Here is a 22,302-nt window from a genome sequence, read left to right as displayed (position 1 = left end):
AAAATACATACTTTGATGTTTCCATGTTAGAGAAATTGAGAATGCTTCAGGATTTTCCTGACTTCTATAAATGGAACACATTTCTGACAAAGGGAAATATAAATTAACATATAAAGCATTCTAATCTTTGGGAGATAAGCGGATACAAGATACTAAGACATAGCTTCTGTAAGTCTTTTTTCCCCTTATAATGCTGAAAATTTAACATTTAAATTTCACAGCAATGTAATGGTATGATGCAGGAAAATAGCTACTAAACTTACTGATTCAACTTCAGCAATTATTGTTAAGTTACTGTATTATGTCTTGGCTCCTTGATACTACTTGAAGCGCTAAAATGTAAGAACCGTTTTATCTTTTTTTATTTTTCTAGCATTTCTCACACTGTCCTGCTCCTAACACACATAAGATGAATGTTTAACAAGAATATTTTAAGATTTAAGTGGATTTATCAGTTAAATAATTTAGAATATGATGAAATAGGAGCACCTGGGTGGCTCAGTCAGTTGAGCATCCGACTTTGGCTCAGGTCATGATCTCACAGTTCGTGAGTTTGAGTCCCGCATCAGGCTCTGTGCTGACAGCTCAGAGTCTGGCATCTGCTTCTGATCCTGTGTCTCCCTCCCTGCCCCTCCCCTGCTTGCGCTCTGCCTCTCAAAAATAAAAAAAACATTAAAAAAAAAAAAAAAGAACATGATAAAACAGAAATGAGATAATGAGGGCCAGGCAGTTTGTTTTATTTTGTAACAAGGGTAGAATTTTGCCTTCTACAGCTAATGCTTACTAATTTTATAATGGGTTCTTTGGTAAGTTTATCTAGCCCCTCTGACCCTCTCTGTTTGGGTGCCTTGTTTCCCCGAAAAGTGACCAGTTTATGTTAATCAATCTGCAGATCATTCAGTCTTTGATTTTTGGGAATACTATCAATTACTTCTAATTTCTATAGTAAGTAAATGATATACCTTTTCTAGTACCCTGCTCAAATCCTTGCTGAGTAATGTTTACAAAATTCCTAAACCAGATTTTTGGGGTGCCATAAGCCAGGGGCAAAATAAATTTTCATTTGTTTTCAACAATAACAAAATTAAGAATACACATAAAAAGTCACAGCAAATTCTCCTTGAGGGTTTTTAAATTAAGAATGTAATTAACTGAATCTAAAATAAAATCATTAGGCATAAAATTTCATTTTTATTTTAAGGAAACTTAGTTCACAGAAATATTACTAGAAGGTAATAAAAATCACATTACACAGACTTGAAAAGATACATTAAGTAAATTAAGTGTGTATTCTTTTTTATTGAACTGTATTGAATGTTTTTTAAATGCACAAAGTAGCATTTAAATATTTGTTGTATTAATGATATTAATGAATGTTGTAATTTAGAACTGTAATTTAGAAAATTTAAAATTTTCATTTTTACATGTCATATATAAAAATACATACATATATATATATATATATATATATTTCATCTTCAAATCATCTTCAGTTAGGGTTTTATTTTAATGATACCTGCATTATTAGTGCAAATAAAATCATATATGTAAAATAAGCATGAGAATATGTGATTTGTTTATTTAGGTTTAATTTACTTCTCACTATGCAGATTTAGCTTGTTTTTTACAAAGCTGATTCACAAAAAAGAGACCAAGAGGAAGAAAATACCATTCTCTAAAGGAACAGGTGCAGATAATTCCATTATCCTTTCTTCTTGATCATGTCTTGTGTGGTTTGCAGCCAAACTAGCCCACTGTGAAACCCAGCGTTTGTTTCCTGATGAAGATGTGCCTTCCTAAAGGAGGAAAATAAGGGAACGAAATAGCCTATTTAGACAAGAGAGAATTCTATTTAGTTACATTATCTTGTCATAAGAAGCCGTATTTAAAATTCACATTGCTATATTATCATTTATTAAATGTCCTCAGATATAGAATGAAAAGTCTCTAGGTACCCCTTTTAACTACATCTTATCATTACTGTAAACGTAGTATAATTTTCTCTACTTATTAAATACTAACGATGGCACTAAAATAAATGCTTGGAGCTTAACATTTTCTGCGGCTGGATACACGTGGGTGTGTCACCAGGGCCTCACGGCTACCACACTGAGGCTGGCTCTGCTTCTGTCTCTGGAGCAGGAGTCTAAAGATCTATTCCTAAGTTGTTCTCTGGCCCTCTACGTGATTCTAGGATGCGGACTGGTTCCAGAGTCTCAAGGAACATTAAATCTGCCAGGTCGTGTCTTCAAGGATTTCAAAAACAAACCCAAAGCTCTAGACTTCTTTTTACAACACTTCGCTGTTTCCAGAAGAAGCTAGAAATCACTCAGCCTTTAGTCTGAGCCTAGACCTGCACATGTCTAGATCTGGCCTTAAGGCAAGTACTCTCTGAACTTTCATAGTCAAATGTGAAATGGAATTTAATTCATGAAATGGCTCTACAGACTTATGGACATAGAATGGTAACTTGAGGGCAATCCAGGCAAGACCTAGGGAGTACAGAAAAAAAATTATGTTCCCTCACAAAAAAAATAAGTCAAATCTTAATTTTGAGACTGGAATGACAACTAAGGAATGGAAGGCTATCACCAAAACTGTATTACAAATGATTCAAAACACTATCTTAAGTATCAGATTTACAGGCTAAAAACTGATGAATATTTCAAACAGGCTACAGAAAACGACTTCCAGAATAGGTTAAAGCAGTAAGTATACAGTGACTTGCACACAATGAAGCCTAAGGATTCCAAAACCTGCTGGATCCTTGAAGTCCCTTTCAAGACTCTACTAACTGCTCATGCTTCTCAGCAGGAAGGAAGTACCAGAGCCCCTCCCACCTTCACTGACACACACACTTATGTTCTGTGAAGAGGTTCTCATGCCCTGTGTCGGAGATTCTCTCCACGGCAGGTACATACTGGGCTATATATCAATTCCACTTGGGATGGGTTGAGGGGATGGGGAAGGGAAGAGGGAGTCTTATATAAAAGTTCATGGTCACCAGAACCATTCCTGGTAATCAGAACACCAGAACACTGCCTCGCATAAGTATCACTTGTTTTCAGTAAGTAAATTAAGCATCTTATGAAACGGAAACCAGAATTACAGTTCTGTACGATCAAGGAAGGAAACAGAACACTGAAATGCAAGAAATGCTTTAACAGCTTTCAGGAATAGGCACGCCATAAAGGGACCATTTTAACATTAATAAACGGATAGGTGGATTTCCCTGTCTATAGAAATATTCTATTTATGTTTCTGACAAAGGTAACATTTCATTTGTGATTGTTTTATTTGCCATTTGTATAAATTAACTCATTTCTGGAGAGGTGGTGTAGCATACTGAGTAAGAGAATGAATTAAGAAAACAGGGCTGCTTACGGTTCACATTCTGGCTCCACAAGGTGCTAGTTTTATGACCTTGGTCTACATATTTCAGTTTCCATATTTGTAAAATGGCACGAGAAAGTTCCTACTGGATGTTAGCTCTGATTGAATACATTATAATGAATTAATACTTCTCAGTTACATATTTTTTTTTACATTTATTTTTGACATATCACTGGAATGAAGTTTCTAGTATCACTTCCAATAAGGGAATAACCATTTGTTGAGGGCACAGATCTCAGGCAATTACTATGCTGAGTGCTTTACATACTTCACTGAACTCCCTGTAAGTAGGTTTTATCAAAAATCCCAACTGCACAGACGATAAAACTGCAGCTAAGACGACACAAGGGCACTTGGACAAATGTGGCAATTCTGGGACCTGAGCTCAGGTCTTCGTAGCTCTACTGCACCCATGCTGACTCCCCAAGCTTGCTAACCAAGCCATCCTTGACTAACTTCAGGTCATTCTAACAACATCGGGGGCTGTACTGCACTGGCACTTATTCAGGTATAGAAATTCTATCTGCCAGGCACTACTGGGCACATCCTTCCTGGCATGACAGAAAGATCTACAGATCTTTCCATTCTAACTACGGGCCCTCCTAGGAAGTACTACTGGAGTATACTTTTCCTTTTATCTCATAATGCCAATCAGAGCAGTGAGTTCATTAACTGCTTACTGAAATTAACATTTTCCCTTCACCGATGAACAGAGTAACATAATTTAAAAGAAATAACAAAAACTGAAACAGAATTACTGCAAAAATTGCTTTAGGCTTTTATTAGAAACAAATTCAGTTGTGAGAATTTAGTTTTTAGAAGAATTTTCAAAGGAGTATATCAGTTACTTAAAATAATATAACTACAAATGATAAAAATTCACATTTCATGTGTGTAAAAGTCACATATGAGGAAGAGATGTATACCTCTGAGTTGTGAAATCCAGGTGTACTCAGTGGCTTTCTTTCTTCCATTACTACCGCAGCAGAATTGAGAGCCCAATCTTTTATCAGGTCTTTATGTTTCTCATTAATAATAGGCCTATTATAATCCTGATTGTCATCTACTCCAAATACCTAAGAGAAGAAATTATTTTATAAATGAAAAGTCTGAGCACCAGATTAATATGAATATTATCAGTAACTTCAGAGGCAAATAAAAATATTCTAATTTCAACAGGTAATTCAATAATCAGGGAAACTTATTTAAGGACAGGGAGTGAAGGTTGGAGAGGAAAATTGGGTGTGGCAGCTCATGTAAATCAAACTATCCTTTTTAATATGTAGCAAACTTCTGTTTGATAAGTAAGAAATATCCAGGATATTACATTTGATTTACTAAAAGGTGTTAATAATGTTAAATACTATAATAATGCAAAATTAGGAAAGAATACACTTTGGCTTGTTTTCAGCTTATCTCTTTGCTCTTTTATTTTTAGGAAAGAGGCATGTTGCAAAACTGTAAACATAAGGCTGATTTTACCTTTTCTTTCTTAACAAATGTTTAACGTTTATCTATATGAACTAAATTATACTTAGAATTTTCTAAGGTCCCGAAGAACAGAGTTTGTTGTATGATCTCTGTATGGAATACAGTGAGATCATCAAACATTTTTTGCCTAAAAAAAAAAAAAAATCATTGAAAGGCCTTTGAAATGCAGATCTTGGGTCTACTCTCACAGATCAGCATTTTCAATAAGCAGGATGACTGTGGTCAACACTTGTGAAATATTTAAATACAGAGACCAATAATCATATGCTTGATCAAGGGGAGGATCTGAGTCTGACTGACTTCCTGGCACGTAAATAGGCCCTGATGTTGCCAAACAGATTGGAAAAAGGTTGTAACTACAAAAACTGCAACGTTCCATTTTATTTACTATTAAGTCTCTCAAGCATTATTCATAGGTGTTATTTGTGGCTCTAATTATTACAATCAAGAAAAATACTATGTGTTTGAATTGGTGCTTTGTAGAAAAGATCTTAGGAACATAACCAAAGGGCCTTTTTTGGTATAAAAAGGGGAAAATACCTTAGGTTAAACTATTTTCTAGAAAGCTTTTCAATGATTGCCTGATCACATCTGATAAATTCTGAAGTCTACATTTAGTAAAGGAAACATCATTCTCAAATTCACTGAAACTTGGAAATTTTACCACTAGATGGCCTTATTACTTAATATTTAACTCAAATAGAACTGTATAGTTTTCAAAAATTGTGATTTAGTATTCTGTTGAAGCACTCAATATTCAAATTACCTTTGCTTTAGAAGCAAATTGTATATTACTAACTTTAAATCAAATATGGATTTTAGTAATACATGGAAGCACATGGAAGTTTACAGAAGGGAAAAAACAAACCTGTTTCATTTTGTTAAACATCAGAATTAGTAAGTTCAACAACAACAACAACAGTAAAAATACTGTGTATACTGTCCTGTGTGTTCGGCCTCTAGTGTCACTTGTAAAGAAAGCAAATTAGAGCTACTCGAGTTTTTAGGACTGTCTTACAAGAACACTGAGAAATTTTTCTAGCTTAAGTCACTGAACTCCAAATTTATTTCCTTATTTTTATGATTACGAGGAATAAAAATCTAACTCAAGTTTGGAAGTAAAAGATAAAAACACCCAGGTGTGAGTATGTGCATGTGGTATCTCTCTGGCATGTTAATTTGCAAATGATCTCAGGTGATTTTCTGACTTGGTAACATTTACTTGGACACTTCACACTCAAAATGGACTTGCAAAACTTGCTTTCCTCAAACATAGAAGCACCACAAGTTTCAAACAAAATATAATCTCTCCAAATCACTCTGAAGCTATTTTGAAATGACAACAAAAGACACAGACACAAAGAAGTAACGCTTCTAGGGAAGAGGGGCTGACGTCGGACAGAAAGAACACTCAGATGACTTTCCACAGATTCCTTGCAAAGCATCGGAGACAATTATACACACATCTGTCAAAGAAGTTAAATCACTATTTGTGCCCAAACAAGTAATAGGGCCTGAAGCACTACTGTGTGGAAAAAGAAGTCTTCAAAGTTCCTACCTATATTTTTGAGTGTTCTGGAAAATTAATGATAGCAACGACCAGCCCAGCTTGAAATCTAGATCTTCCTGTTTGTGTCTAGGTGCAAAAACATCCCCTCGTGAGGACTTTCACGTGAAAACCAAGAGGACATAAACACGCTGTGTCTGTGTACTTTAAAGCTATTAAAATTTTCACATTTCGAAAAGTACATACAATCTGACATATGAATCAAGAGTTGGACCACACTTCAGACCAAGTTTGCTACATTTTCTCTTTTCATTATAAACTTTGTCCCTGGGTGATTTCATCCACATCCAAGCTTCTCTTCAATTTCCAACTACAGACAGATGCTTGCCTGTCATCTCTCCTCACAGATGGCTCAAAGGTGTTTCGAACGCACTATATGTTAATCAGGCTCATGATTCTCTTCCCTTCTCTGGGCTCAATCACACCCCCCAACTTGATATGTGTAAAATCTGGTTCTCTCATTCAGCTAGGGACTTTTTTAGGCTGGAAGTCTAAAGTGAGGAAGGGAGAGAGATCAGATGCCTGTCTGATTGTTAGGCAGGGCCCTGCACACCAAGTTTGTCAGTTTCTAATTCTTCCAGATGGGGGCAAAAGAAAGGAGGAATAGATGGGAAGAAAAATTTTCTTTTAGAACTTGCACTGTCAGAGCTCTGTGGGTCTGGGAGAGGTTTAAAGAGAACTCATTCACGCCAGGGGTGGAAAGTGTTCATGCCTCTAGGGGCTTTGATCCAAGCAGGTGCATCTCTAGTTTAGGGAGTGACCTGTGACCCCTCCTGTGGCTTCTAGGTCTCGGGTAAAAAGATGGCACTTCCCTCGTCATTCCACTCTCAGCATTATGGAACACGCTTTACCCCTTTCCTTTGAATGAATGCATGTGATATTTGGTATCTTACCTTGGGATTTCACATCTATGTCTCAGCAACTACTCTAATTTTAACAACCTGGGACTGAGGTATGGTACTTACTCTTTGTAGGCTACTGGGCTAGCTGCCATAGGGGCTTCAAAAATTTACATAACTCAGCCCTTGCTCTCAAGGAGCTCAAGTCTAATACAAGAAGCCTAAAAAAAAAAAAGAGACTGTCACCTGAACCATGCAAGGGCACTCTGTAGTTAAAATTTCCGTAAGCTCTTTAAGTTTTAAATTTAAAGAAATGAAACATTCTCTAGATGATAAAGGACCAGTATGTGCAATACAAACCAAGCCTGTGAAAAGTGTGACCTTGGTTTTTTCACTAGCATGTTATCATCAGTGTCATTATTTAAAAGCTCAGACTGTACAGAAAATGTCCACAGTTCCTAATTCTGAAATTGGAGAGCTGGGGTGGGAGAGGGAATAACGGTATATCAAACCAAAGAGTACAGGGTCAATTTTCATGGGGGTAAATATCCCACCTACTAAATACTCATAAAGGGAGGTCAAATTATTTTTGGTAACATCAGATAAGGAGCTTTGTTTATTGTGACAGGGAAGAGACCAGTGTGAAAAGGCGTGTTGAAAGGGAGAAGACTTGGGCATATAAAAATAGTAATAGGTACAAATGCTGAGCAAAATGGTAATTCAACAGCAATAATCCTTAATTTATTAGTTAAAACACTTTCCAAATCAGTTGAAATTCAGGTTTCAACTTTCCACAGAAATAAGAAACACAATGGTAGGTTAAGTATCAAGCTTTTCTGGGTTTATTTTAAATTAGCAACTGAAGACAGTACTGCATTAGTATATCAATCAGGGTGTCAAGGCTCAACCTCAGATGACCAGGACAACGCTTTCCTCAATGAGCAAGGACCTCCTAGGTAGAGAGAGCAGGGTCTCTACCAGTTCAAGTCAACAGCAAAGGTTCCCATGAAAATCACTTGATACGTTAAGAACTATGCAGAATCCTAGCTTCTAACATCAGGGAACAAAATCAGGATGACTTTATAGAGGAGAATTTGTTCAAACATGTAATTTTTCATAAAAATCTAATTTCACTTTTGGAAAGAAAAATCCTTTAAAAATCAATGGAATAAATGGCTCTAAATGTTTAACACTGTGATTTTTAGAACATATTTGTAATCAACTTTTAAATTTAAAACGCATTTAAAATTTTAGGAAAAAAGAGCTCAGAATGGGGTTAAGAGAGACATTTTATATTTTATCATGGGATACAAACATGCGTACATGCACGTCCACAGCAGTATTATTCACAATAGCCAAAGGTGGAAATGGCCCAAATGTCATCAATAGATGAATGGACAGATAAAATGTGGTCTATCCACACAATGGTGTTATTAGTCATAAAAAGGATGAAATACTGATACATGCTACATCAAGGTTGAACCTTGGAAGCTTTATGCTTGTGAAAGCAGCCAGTCACCAAAGGCCACACACTGTATGACTTTCCATTTATATACGAAAGGCCCAGAAGAAGTAAATCCAGACACAGAAAGTAGATTAGTGGCTGCCAGGGGCTGGGGGAAATGGAACTGGGTTTGGCGTCTCTTTCTGGGGTGACAAAAATGTCCTGGAATTAGACAGTGCTGGTGGTTGTATAACTTTGTAAATGTGCCCAAAGCCAATGAAATATACACTTTAAATGGCTAAAATGGTGAAAGTTATGTGAATTTTACCTCAGTTTTTTAAAAAAGTCACCATCTAGTTTGATCCTGTTCCTTTTTACTTCTGTCTGGGTAAAAACATGCTCTCAGAACTTTGCCCTCTCCCTGCCCTACCCCGTGCGCCTTGACTCTTCCGTTCCTTAGGAGTTATATCCACGACCTCTTGCCTTTCCAGCACTGCTTAACATCTTCTGTTAGCTCCTCCTTTCATGTCCTCAAATTATGCTCAGGTCTAATCTCCTGCTTCTACACTTAAAATGTCCAATTTCTCTCTTTATGGCTCATTTTCTTGACATGCATTCCTTCCTTTCGTGTCTAAAATATGGCTGTTCATCAATGACCATGTTACCTTTTCCTTGCCAAGCGGATTTCTAAGTGCTGTTAGCTGGGTATTGCTAGAAACGTAAAGGCATGCCCAGTCTCCTACTAATCAAGGCAACTCCCCTAAGACTTAAACACATGGATTTCTTCTAATACAACCTATACTCCTCAGCTTTCTACTGACAAAGCAAAGCTTATAACACATACAAGGTTTTAAATGACACATCAAGGTTTTAAACGACCCATTTTAACAAGTTATGTTAGGATCAAGATACAAACTAGTTTCAGCAAATAAAAAATACAGCAAAACCTGTTTGTGGAGGACTGGCTGAAAGTGACCAATCCACAAATTCACTAAATAAAGCAGCTTATCTATAGCTTAACCACATACAAATATTGACAGAAATTAAAAACCAGGTCATGCAGTTTTCTTTCTCATCCATTCATTAAAAAGGGATTGAGTGTCTGCTATGTGCCAGGCACTGTTCTAACAAGCACAAGAGATACAGAAGTGATCTGACAAACCGGGTCATTCTAGAAAGGCCAGGCAGGATATAAACTAGCTAGAGGGGAGTTCTATAAGGAAAATAAAACATGGTAATGTGATACAGAGAGAGCAGAGGTGAATGCCAGGGCTACTTGGGCAGGGTGGGGAGAGAAAGTCTCTGAGCATGAATACGGAGAAGGAGCTAGGTGTGTGAAAGCACTCTAGGTGGCAAGTACTGTTAAGCAGGAAAGTCAGTAGGATTTCATATAATAACACAGGAAGGAAAGGGGGAAAACCTAGTAAATGTTAAGCTTTCAACTGATGAAGAAAGGTGAGGGTTCAGTTGTGAAGCTCTGGGAACACAGCAGGAGAGGGTTTCCTGTACCTGAGGAGGGCTACGAAGGAGAGCTGAGAAGGGGCAAGGAGCCATAATCACAGTGACCAAAAGTATATCCTTGTGATACAGATTAAAAGAAAAAAATGATCAGTGAAGAGAGGGCAAGAAAGATTAGTATTAGAGGAAGAAAAACGAAGCCCTCAGAATTTGCTGGCTAAGAACTGCTGTTTGCTTTGGCCCGGGAACTCAGATTGTTCCTGGATTGGCACAAAGTGGAAGCAAACATGAAGTCCAAATCAAAATGCGGCCTGTTATCAAGGTCCTCTCTTCTTACTCAAGGCTCTGAGCTGATCTCCTTGTCTTAGTTCCCACGCACGTCGGACCCTGAGTCTGAGTGGACCTGGGATGTGCTGCCTTTCTGTGTTCCGTCGGGCACTGTCACCCAGATTTTGACTCAGGTTTATCAGGGTTCCCCTGGCTCTGACTTGGTCGAATCTGAAGTCTTGCTGTGGACTTCAAGGTTTGTAATATCCCCTATTCCAAACTGCTTACAGCTGGATTCAGGTTCTCAGCACTGACTTTCTTTGGGCTGTAGATATTCTTCATCCTGTGTTTCCAGTCTTGTCATAGTTTTCCTGGTTCTGGATTCTTCCCTACCACTTGCTGCCTGCAGAGCAGCACCAGTAGACACAAGGCCCATGAGAGAAGAGACTATGCTGAGAAGAGGTATTTTGGGGGATATATGGACAGGAATCAAAACTCAAGGCAGGAAACTTATGGAAAGTACTTTTTTCAAAAGAGCACCTCAAGCCAATTTTTTTGACCAATTTTTTTTTCTTGTTGTTAATATTTAGCTTTCTGTTCTCACTACAAGTTTTTCTCCCTTTGCCTGGAAGACTAGGAAATTGCCCTCATAACATCCTCCTCTTCCCTCAGCAGGGTCTGTTTCGATAGAGGAGTGGGAAGAAGAAACTGGTTACTGTGATGGGTTCTCTAGGTCCCAGAGGAAGGCCAGACAAGGGAGGGCTGGGAGGCTATCAGTACTATGGAAGGCAGTTACCTTTCATCCAGGCAGTGAACAGCATTTTCTTATCATAGCGCATCTCCATGTAAGCTTAGACATAAAACTTAAGAGGTCTTCATAAACAACAGGCATTTGTGTTATAAAAAGAAGTGAATTTGGGGACAATGCATAAAATAAGGCTACCTACTGACAACCACACAACAACAACATGAACCAAAATGCTGTAATCCCATAACCTGGAGTTTGGTGAGGGGATATTTTGGTTACCTTCTGACTACAACCAGCACAGAAAAACAAAGATACAGTATTTCAGCTTGGTAATTTCTTTAAAGAGATCCTATTTTAACTACATGCAACTTCTCCTAAATTATACCTGTCCTAATTAACTTGTTTAGGCCCAGGAATATGATGTATTTGGGGGAAAAATTGAAGAGGCATTCAATGCTATTATCATGCGATACTGTGGCTTACTGCTTTTTGATTCCAATGTGCTATTTTCTGTTTCTTGTGTTCAATCCTTTTCAGCCTCCTTTGTTCACTCGTATTCCTTTTGTCCACCAATGTTGGTGTTGCTAAGAACTTCATACTTTGTCTCCTCTCCCTCTGTACATTCTTTCTAAGTAATCTCATCTATTATTTTGCACAGAGCTACTCCTTGATATTTCCCAACTTAGTACTTTAGCCCAGATATCTTATCTAAGACTCAGATGTTTCTATCCAAATGAATACTGGACACACCAGCAGCTTTTTAATTGCTTTCTGTTTCCAATCCTTTCTTCACACTTCTGACAATGATTAGATGTCACTGCCCTATTTAAGAGTTTTCAGGGATTCTCCTCCAGCATTAAAATATCTAAAGTCCTTAGTATGATACACAGGGGCCTTCAATATCTAGTCTGATCTCACCTGTCTAAAATAACTGTGGTCCTCTGAACAGGTCCTCCACACTCTCATGCTCCATATTTGGAACAGAGTGCTCCATATTTCTGAAAAACCCTACTTTACCACGCCTGTTATGGGATTGATTCCACCTGCTTAAAAATGAGCTCAGTTGGCAATTAAATTCCGTATTGAAGACACGTAAAATGCCAGGCACTAGGTTCCCACAGTTATGGAGTTTACATTCATGTGTGCACACGTATTTGGGGGAATGGGAAGGTGAATAAATAGGAAAGTGTTAAGTAGTGATAAAGCTTATGATTAAAATCAAACAGGCTGACTTGACAGTGAGTGCCTACGCAGGTCTCTTTAGACTGCTCGGCCAAAAACTTCTCTGAAGGTGGGATGTTTAACCTGAGATCTTTTCTTGGAGGCTACTGGCACCCTTCCTCCAATAGCTTATGTCTATCAAAGCACTCAGCATTACTATTCTAATTCATGTTTTTACTTGTGCATTTCCATTCCTCTACAGACTCATGTTTCGAAGGGAAGAACTCTGTCTTTTCAACTTGAACCTCTCTCTTCTAACACAAAGCTTGGCATACAGTTGATGTTGAATAAAGGCTGTGAAAACAAATCAATGAAATAAACCGGTTTTCAAATGATGGAGTGAAAAGGGTAAGAGACTAAATGCAAGTTTTCAGGGCCAAACAATGAAATTTAGATGGAAAGCAGCTAAGGCCCCAACTTCTATCCACACACCTGAACTCATCCAAGCAACTTGATATGATGCATGTACTGCTACACCCTCCCAGAGCACTCACTTCCGGGCTAGTCCTGGTCTTTGTTTTCGCCACACTTGCAGGTTACTTCATCTTCTTCACACATTTGACTCCTGCTTCCCTGCTTTTGTTTCCCAGAGTCTGACATTAACCTAATTTGGCCTCTGGCTCTAACCACAACGAGTAGACTCACAGCTCTTTTTCTCTGTATTCACAAGACAACCAGTGACTGTTTCCTATAGTTAGGGGCAGCTTTGTTTTCTGGTTTATGCAAACTAGGAATGACCATTCACATAGAACCATTACTCCCTTAAAGGAATGCCGCTTTAAAATCTTGGTTTTCTCTTCTATCCACAGTGTTACCATATAATTTGCCACTGAAGAAAAAATGCTCATGATAATTACACACAGCAGGTATGCAGCAGGTTTTGTGGTCACCCTTTCCATCCAGCCGTTTCCTAAGGGTCATGTGTACCAGGGTCATGTGCACTTGTTTTTTGGCTTTCTGCTATCCTGGACAGGCTGCTCCCTTGCACTTCCCCTTGGGCTTCAGATTTGACTCTTTCAGGCTGAAAACACTTTCCAGCATTTATCCATACCTTGTGTAGAGATCCGTATGTGGAGACTCTTGGTAAGGGTAATAACATAGCTAACATTTTTAGATGTCTTATTACAAGACAGGCATTGTGTATTATTTGAATTATATATTTGAATTCTTTTTATAAAACCTGGTGAACTTTCTTCCATTTTAGAAAAAAAGAAAGGTTCAAAGAGGTTACTTTACTCAAGGACACATATCTGGTACGTGCAGAGTTTAACTTAATCGCAGATCTGTCTGCCTGCAGATGCTCATGTTCTTCAATACTACAATATAATCCCTCACCGTGAAATAACCTAGTAGAGAAAACATTGACCACTATGATCATAATATCCATAAACCAAACAAAGGCATGATACGATCAAAATCATTATTAATCTGAATTCTAAAACTTATCATTCTCCTTTTCAAACCTATTCCTTTATTTTGCATGTGACAGTATTTTAGATAGCGATATCCTTGTTCTCAATGACCAGACAGAATGTTCTTAGACTTCTTTTAATACAACTGGAAAACTCACTTTATTCATCTGCTTCTTACTTGCTTTATTTCTCTTAGACTAATGGGTCTCTGAAAGTTTGGTGTCATACACTCCAACAGTAAACAGTTTTGAGCATGTGTTCCTCAATAAATTATATACATGTCTATCCGTGTAGTAACAGATTGCATACACTACAGAACACACTCCAACGTGTAAACAAAGACTAAAAAAATAAAACTAAAAGTCTTAATAATTTTCCTACCTCCCAAAGGTGGACCTCTTCGACTCCCTGAAAGCCCGCTCCGTGAACCCCTCACCTGAACTAGTGCCTCTCAAAAGTTAAAGTGCATACGAATTATCACCCGCAGATCTTGCTTTTAAAGCAGATTCTGATTCGGCCTGTTTAGATCAGGGCTAAGAGTCTCTGGGATTTCTAGTAGGCTCTTAAGTGACGCTAATGCTGCTCACACTGAGTAACAAGAACTTAAACAAGAGGTTAACATGTAACCAAACTTAAGCTGTTATTTTCTACGGTAAAACAAACAGCTGATCCTAAATTCAACTTTCCATAACTACAGGCAAAATTGTTAAAAACTGCTTTTAAAACCAAACAACACAATCATTAGACACATTAACTAATAACATCAAAGAACACGTCTAAAATGTAAATAATCATCATGGCTGGGCATACACTTAAGTGGCTGAATTCAGAGTATCACAGTGAAACAGATTTTGTTTCCATACACTTCTTTTCTATCTCCAAAGGCAGCAGTGAACAGAAATTAAGAAAAGAAAATAAGGACAAAGAACAAAATGGACTAAAACATACACACTTTCACCTATTTCTGACATGAAACCAGTAGGCAAGATTCACGGGTGAATATCATCGGGTGATGTTTATGTTTATATTAACAGGGGCAGAGCAGCCTGGCTTTTTATGTAAACACAGAGTGAGAATGGTCACACAAAGTACACGGTTTTACAACTCTATCTTATATTTACACAACTTTAAAAGGTCCAAACAGCTTATAAACATAAAGGACTTTACATGTGGAAGTCAGGCAAGTTCAGAAGATCAGCAGAATAAAATCAGAAAGCAGTTTGGTTTTAATGTTAGTTTTGCAGTTCCCTCACAAAATCCTAAAGTTCCCATGCCACTGACTGCATGAGAACATTTCATGCTGACCCTCCAATAATTTCCAACAGTCAAATACACCAAAAGAAAACTACCACCATCCCCGAATTTCAATTATTTACCTTGTCAATCATTTTTCTTGCTTCCACTTCCTCACTGTTGGGATTCTCTAACTCAATGGTATAAGTACCCTTGTCACTTTGGTCATCATCATTATCCTTTTCAGAAGTGGCAGAAGTAGGTTGATTTTTTAACATTTTATCCATCTCCTGGCTTGGTCTGTGCCCAAGACTCCCTGAACTTCTCAATAATGCAGTTTGTAGGAAGGGAATGGACACCGATGGCTCCTCTGATTTCTGTTTTAACAATTTCCCATGTGGAACACCATGCCCCCCTCTGTGATGCGTAGAGCTAGTCTGGAAAGACAAAGAAACCACTTTGGCATCTGCTGTTGGAGATTTTGCTTTTTCAAGTTTTGTATGTGGTGTCGAGTAAGTAGTTTCCTGACACAAGATTCCCGCACTCTGAGTAAAAGAGTAGGACCGTCTTTTTCTGGGACTGTCTTCGTCAAAGAATGCAATCATAAAAGCAGTTTGACTTACAACAGCTTGGTCTTGATGCTTCTCAGTGGCCTGGGCCTTCTGCAGCTTTTTCTGTTCGGAGTGGTGCCGCCTTAAGTGTTCCTCAAGAGCAGCACGCTTGCTACAGCGCCTGTGGGCCCCAGCATTTTCTGAATCGCTCTGTGTACCGTCATCATGTTTATTTCCTGGACACAAAACAGAAGCCACATAATAGGGAAGGAAAAAGTCCCATGTAGAAAATTAGACGCGTATACAAAAGTGTTACTTGCTTTTGGCCCCCTCCCCCTCTTCAACCCCAGTCATATGTTCGTTTCAGTAACAGGCTCGGCAAACTTCCCTCAACTGCAACGCTCACATTCAAATTTTCTCAACCAACAATGAGGTCCTTTATAAATAAATGAATAGGACTGCTTTTCTTTCTCCAAATTTTTAACTTTCTAATGATTCATTAATGCCTTAACAGATAAGCAATGCTATATCATCTGCGGTAGTCTGTATTTATAACATTAATAAACGTTAATCCGGCCTCCAAACCTTATACCTTCTTTAGCAATCAAAAATTGGCTTCTAGCCTGAGAGGAAAAGAGAAAAGAGAGTGATCCTCCTGAGATGCTTATTACTACACAGTAAAATAGAACACAAATGCCATAAAATGTGGTGAGTTTTGACAATGTTTAATACTTCTAAAACTACAGCATACTTTTATAAAAAGTATACAAAATTTTAATACGAAGATGCAAATTTGTAGTTTCCACCAATTACTATACACTTCTCCACAAGTGTCTTTCTAGCTATGAGAAGTTTTGCAAATTTACATTTGTGCTCTAAACTCTGGTGGCTTCAAAGAGTTAAATAAAGCATGCTAAAGGCCTATCACAGAATAGCATCGTCTATGAAATCCTATATAAATCTAACCACCTTCTGGGCAAATGGCAGGGTGCTAAATATAACCAGCTAAAAATCTGTCTTCTCTATAAAGCATATAGAGTCAAGTTAGAATATGTTTGAATTTTGAAACATTAGGTTCCTAACAGCTTTTCTGTTACCCTTCATAGTTCTACTAGGGATTAAATGTGAAACATTAGAGAAATTAGTTTTCAATGATTTAGAATTTTAAGTATTTAAATAAGTACATTAGAAGAATTTATCAAATGATACTTATATTATTACAGCATAAATTTTTTTGAAGGTCAAGAATTTTTCTATGCTTCCTAAATTATTCAATTTTAGACTGAATGAATTACAAATGAGGGCTTAAATGATGGCTTCATTGGAAGAAAAGTGCTTCCAGTCCCAAGCCTGAGTTTAAACCTTTCCTGGGCTACAAATTCTAAATCTGAAGACCTGCTGAATAATGTAGTAACAAACAAGACAATGATCAGAACTGGACGATGCATTGGCTGGGAGGGGCAAAGGGCACACATCCAAAAGAGAAAGGGGAATTTTAATACTCATGGGGTTCTTTTTTTTGTTTTAAATGTACTTAGAGGTTACCAACTGGTGCTAATGATTTAACAGAAGACTAGTTGTAAAAATGTACATAAAAGGTGTGAGAAGACTCAGAAGATAGAAAGAATCCACAGAAAAGGGTAATGTTTTGAAAAAGTCACAGGCAAGGGAAGCCAAGGGAGAGAATTAAACCAACACGAAGGGAGGCACTTCCCAGCAAAACAAAACTGACGAATGTCATAAACATCAGATACAACAAATCTGAAAATCTTTCTTCAAATTAGCAATTATTCAAAATGCAATCTGAAAAGAATAAAACCCCAAACAGGTGTTTAATTAATGGAATCCCCACCCTCAGGCAATTAAGCAAGGAATCAGGGATAGCAAATGGAACGCAAAACCAAACTAAACCACTAATTTAAATATAAAACTCATTGAAAACATGCTATTTTACAATCTTTTTCATTGTTGCACTGGCTGAACTGAAAAGGAATCCAGTTTCCAAGAGCCAGTAATAACTAAACTCTAAATTTCTGTACCAATAAGACCAAATAGCCCACACAGCACACACATACAACATGAAAACACCATCTTTACAAGACTTCAGCTCTTGTACCAACGTGTAAAATTTGGCACTTAAGTGGTGTTGGGTCCTTTGGTATTTTTTAAGTTACAGTTTAAAACTTTTTATGGAGTAGCCATTTTCTTTCATGGAGTATTGCTATTCCTTCTTGTATTTCTCAGTGTTACAAAAGGGGAGACCCCTGGCAAGAACTGCAATTTCTCTTTGTACTCAACAACAAAAATCACTGGGAAACTCTCCTCTCCGAGTTTCTGTGTTGTCTACCATCAACCACGCCTAAATATGTTGAAGTCTGTTCAGTATTTTTGGGGGCAGGTTAGCTGTACCAGGTCAGACGTTGTGGTCAAAAGAAGCTGCAAGTCTCCTAAAGGGAAAAGTGTACGGGCTTTGTGAGCATGATTTTCTTCACTGTCCCAAAGCGCGTGCACTTTACTCTTGTAGGAGCAAAGGTTTTTGCTTTTATTTTACTTACTTTTAATTTTTGAGACTGATTCAAATAATTGCTGGAAGTCTAATTAATGTAAAATTGTTACCTTTATTTAAAGTCTATGTATACACTTTCAACATCCTACCTAGATTGTGGAAATTCTTTGTCTAATGATGGCATATCTGACTTTGGGAAAAAGTCAAATGTCATTTATAAATATAACTGGAGCAATAAAATGGATCTATCTTGAACCAAAAATGAGTTATATTCACAAAGATATTTTTTTTGTAAAATGGTCTGAAAGCCAATCCAAAAGAAGAGTTCTGAGCGATGGCAATATACTAGAACATGTGTCTACCCATAAATCAACTTTGAGGGAAAACAGCAATTTGTATAATTTCTGGTAAAATTTTTAAATATCATTAATGCACAGATACAGTGTGATTATGGGCATTAATGCCTGTGTTTGGAATCAGGCTTACAGATGGGCCTTGTTCAAGAAGAGAATGGCTAAAAATGATGGCTTAAAAATAATAGCTAATACAGAAAATGCTTATAATGACTAAAAAAAACAGTTATAAAATAAAGGGATAAAGGTATTTTAAAATGGCAACTTTTAAAATAACCTTTTAGCTCACTTTTGGCACATTTATTAAAAGTAGTTTGAGAAAGACCATGTCATTTCTAAATTGTCAAGGTTTATGCTACCTTTTATATTACACTTGGATATCAGTACTATTTATCTATTCTTACAAATGGTCAGCGTACAGATGGGTAGCTTTTATCTGTGAGCTTTCACCTATACGTACATATATAGTTCTCAGTTATGAATTTAATATTATCTGACAGAGGCAAAAGATAACAATCAATATGAAGAGTATAATGCAGGCAATTGCTTATGATTATAATTAGATTTAGTAATAGGCCCCAGCAAAGAATTAGGTAATCACACCACCTCACTATCCTGAAATGTCTTAGAAGCAAATCAGAACAGGTATTTCTTCAGTACTTGACCAAAATCCCAGGGCATAAAGTACAGGTTAAGCCAGGGTTTGTCTTATCATTGATAGCAAAGTCATTCATTGTGTATTCAAATTACTGAGTACTTGCCACATAATTAAGTCCCAGGTGAAGTGTTAGGGATACAGTGACCTCAATTAGCATTTGTTAAAGCTCATTAACTCCTTGTATAGTAACAGAATGGTCATATTAGCATGCAGTCATTTCTCTTAATGATAGCTTATGAAATAAAATTAAGATAGAGTAATTAAGATAGAGCAAAACAACAGAAAAATTATTCAGCTGATACCCTGTTGTACAGGTATAGACATCTGACTAATTTTGGCCAAGTGTTATACTAATAAAGCATATACTGACTACCTCACAAATAAACACTCAATTGTGGTTTCATAAGTTTTAATATCAAAAACATTTTTAATTCAATTAATTCCCAGTATCTCTAAACCAAGAATTTTGTTCTCTAAACCAAGAATTTTGTTTCACGAATAACCACTGAGAAAAGTTTGAAACATTTTCTCAACAATGTGACTGTATTACTGGGGCACTTGGGTGGCTCAGTCAACAAGTGTCCGACTCTTGATTTCAGCTCAGGTCATGATCTCACAGTTAGTGAGTTTGGGGCCCATGTTGGGCTCTGCACTGGCAGGGTGGAGCCTCCTTCGGATTGATTCTCTCTCTCTCTCTCTCTCACAAAATTAATAAACATTTAAAAAACCCCAATGTGACTATTATTACTAATGTAGAACTTCTTGCCCATTATCAAATGGCTTAGAATTTCTTTCAAAATCGAGACACTGACATTTCACTGGAAGTATCACAATAGAGAAGAACAGAATTGAACACATCTTTTCCTTAAGTCAAGAAAACGATGAGAAAGGTCTTCTAAGGGAATTCCACAGGTGAACTGAATGAATCTTTTATTTCCATAGGAAAAGAAATATTTTTAATGGCATAAATATAAATTCACAAAACCAATCTGGTTTTGGCAAGAAAATGAAAGCAGACTATTTTCAATGAGTAAGGTGGATATGGGCAGTATGGCTTGCTTCTGAGCTTCAAAATCAAAACAGGAAGCTTTGAAAGAGCTGAAGTTTCCTACCATATAATTTTTTATCTAGCAGTAGTTTGGTAACTGTGAAGACTGAATTTTCTTTGTCACAAAACAGCAAGTTCTGAAATGATCAAGTAATTCACTTTACCTTTCAACCTTTTCAAGTAAACTGGAACATCACTCTTAATACTTTTGGAATCCTCTTCTGTTCTTTCCCATAGCATCTGAGGAGGGTTGTTCTGTGCTAGCCAGTCAGCTACTTTATTTTCCGGTGCCATCATTCCTGTTTGAATCCCTGGTAGGTCTTGAGTTCCGGGAGAAGACTTCTTGGACTTGTGGCGCTGATCAGAAGCAAATTTTGTCACATGGTCTCTAATAGTTACCTTCCCTGGGGTACTGTCATCAAATTCAATGGTGAATGAAGCATGCCCTGCACCTGCTGTATGGGAACTTGGTGTGTCTTTTGTCGGGATTTCATGAATAGTGCTCTCTGCTATTTGTGATGGCTGCTGAAATTCTTTGGTAGGGATTTCAAAGTAACTCGGTTCCCTGCAGAGAGGGAAAAGTACGTCTTCACTTGCAGCTGCAGACTGTTCCTCAACGTGCTTGGCATCTATGCTGCACCCTAATAAAAAAATAAGAGAAAATTCAAAATATTTGGGAGCTTCTAGCACAGAAGGAAATATAATCATGGCCATTTGTATTGCGCCATGAGAATCAGAAGGCAGATCAGAGCCTGGATGAAAAACCGGCAAATGTCAGAGAGAAGAGATGTCGACTATAAACACGGCGTTCAGGTACCAACAGAAGATGCAAGAGAAGCCGCGACAGCAAGAGATGGATCCTTCATGGCTAGACCGTATTTTTTCCAAATTGGATCCAGAAATCATCCAAGTGCAAAAGAACTGAAATCAAATGTGGATGGAGATGCACGTTCAACACACATATCTTAGAGTGACAGAAAAAATAGGAATTTCCTTATCAAGTCAGGAGGATGAAATATGAACAAAAAGTACAGCTTCTGCACAAAGTAGAAATAAACATGAGGTCACCATGTGAGCAATGTTCTAGAAGTAATTATTCCACTTACCATTCTTCACCATGACACTGAGAGGCATTACTTCTCGAATTACAAAAATAACATTGATGTGCGATCCTTGTGAGAAGATGGATACATTTTGTAAAGAATGAAAGAATAACTAAAGATAAAACATGGTTTGCTTGCAGCACTGCGATCCAAGCAGCAGTGTGAAAGAAATAGGTTAAAAATAGAAAATTTAGTTGCCAGCCAATAAGCCCAGAAGAAAATTCACGTATATGTCTATACATGTGTCAGAATATGCACAAGTGTCAAGAATTCTTGGAGGAAAGCTGAATTAAATCTCAGATCAAAACAACCAGAGTTGGCAGAAGAAGTGAGCAACGCTGGGGTGCTGTCACTATTGTTCTGCTGTCTCAGAAATGAATATAAAGGTATAAAAATGCATTTATACATAATAAATGTAAATGAATAAGTAAACAAAATACATAAATGAAAATGATAATTGAAAAATTTTTGTAAACTGTGTTACCAGATACTACAAATGCAAAAAATAAATAGAGAAATAAAAAAGATTAAGCTGCTCTCTTTTTCAGGAAGCAAAAGAACCATAGCCATTATTAAGATGATAAAGAGTTCAAATGAAAAACATTTTCCTAAATCTCATAAAAGCACTCCGTTTTTAAACAGATTGATGGGAAAACTGTATGCAGGTAATTTACTAGGAGGAAAGGCAATACAGGGAGACTAGGCTGTTTCCAGTCATTCCCCAATTAAGTGAAGTAATATTTGGTCTCTTGAAGCATTGAATATTAGATCTTGATGGGATTCTTCAGGTGCTGTAATTGAATTCTTGGCAGTACTCTCTGAATATAAACAAACATCAAACTGTTTGCTTTCAGGTAACAAGAAGGGGACAGCAACACTGCTGTCATCCAGTGTGTGGAACAGGGTATAGAGAACATCAAGCACCAGTCCCCCCGCCTCCCAAAACAAAACACTACACAGAAGTAAACAGAGTATCTAACAAAAACAACTTTCAATGTAAAAATTATTCT

At 37.3% G+C, this 22,302-nt stretch overlaps 1 protein-coding gene and 1 long non-coding RNA gene across 15 annotated transcripts in view; one reads left to right on the top strand and one right to left on the bottom strand.

The window, feature by feature from the left end:
• Positions 1-22,302, bottom strand: part of CEP170 (centrosomal protein 170) — a 124,630-nt gene that overhangs the window by 30,484 nt on the left and 71,844 nt on the right. For 6 of the 14 annotated variants that reach the window (XM_049633822.1, XM_049633826.1, XM_049633828.1 and 3 more), the window contains exons 8-12: positions 20,354-20,830; positions 15,217-15,860; positions 4,320-4,469; positions 1,670-1,796; positions 12-83 (exon numbers count right to left, since the gene is read on the bottom strand). In XM_049633822.1, coding sequence (XP_049489779.1) covers positions 12-83; positions 1,670-1,796; positions 4,320-4,469; positions 15,217-15,860; positions 20,354-20,830 — 1,470 coding nt within the window. The remainder of the gene's footprint in view (positions 1-11; positions 84-1,669; positions 1,797-4,319; positions 4,470-15,216; positions 15,861-20,353; positions 20,831-22,302) is intronic. The other 8 variants (XM_049633830.1, XM_049633831.1, XM_049633836.1 and 5 more) reach the window with 6 other exon arrangements.
• Positions 1-22,302, top strand: part of LOC125925092 (uncharacterized) — a 187,511-nt gene that overhangs the window by 128,842 nt on the left and 36,367 nt on the right. The gene's annotated exons all lie outside the window — the stretch shown is intronic.

The sequence above is a fragment of the Panthera uncia genome, chromosome F1, assembly GCF_023721935.1.
Source record: "Panthera uncia isolate 11264 chromosome F1, Puncia_PCG_1.0, whole genome shotgun sequence".
NCBI classification, from domain to species: Eukaryota; Metazoa; Chordata; class Mammalia; order Carnivora; family Felidae; genus Panthera; species Panthera uncia.
Note: the sequence above shows the minus strand (reverse complement) of the source record. Positions and strands in the feature narration are given on the sequence as shown.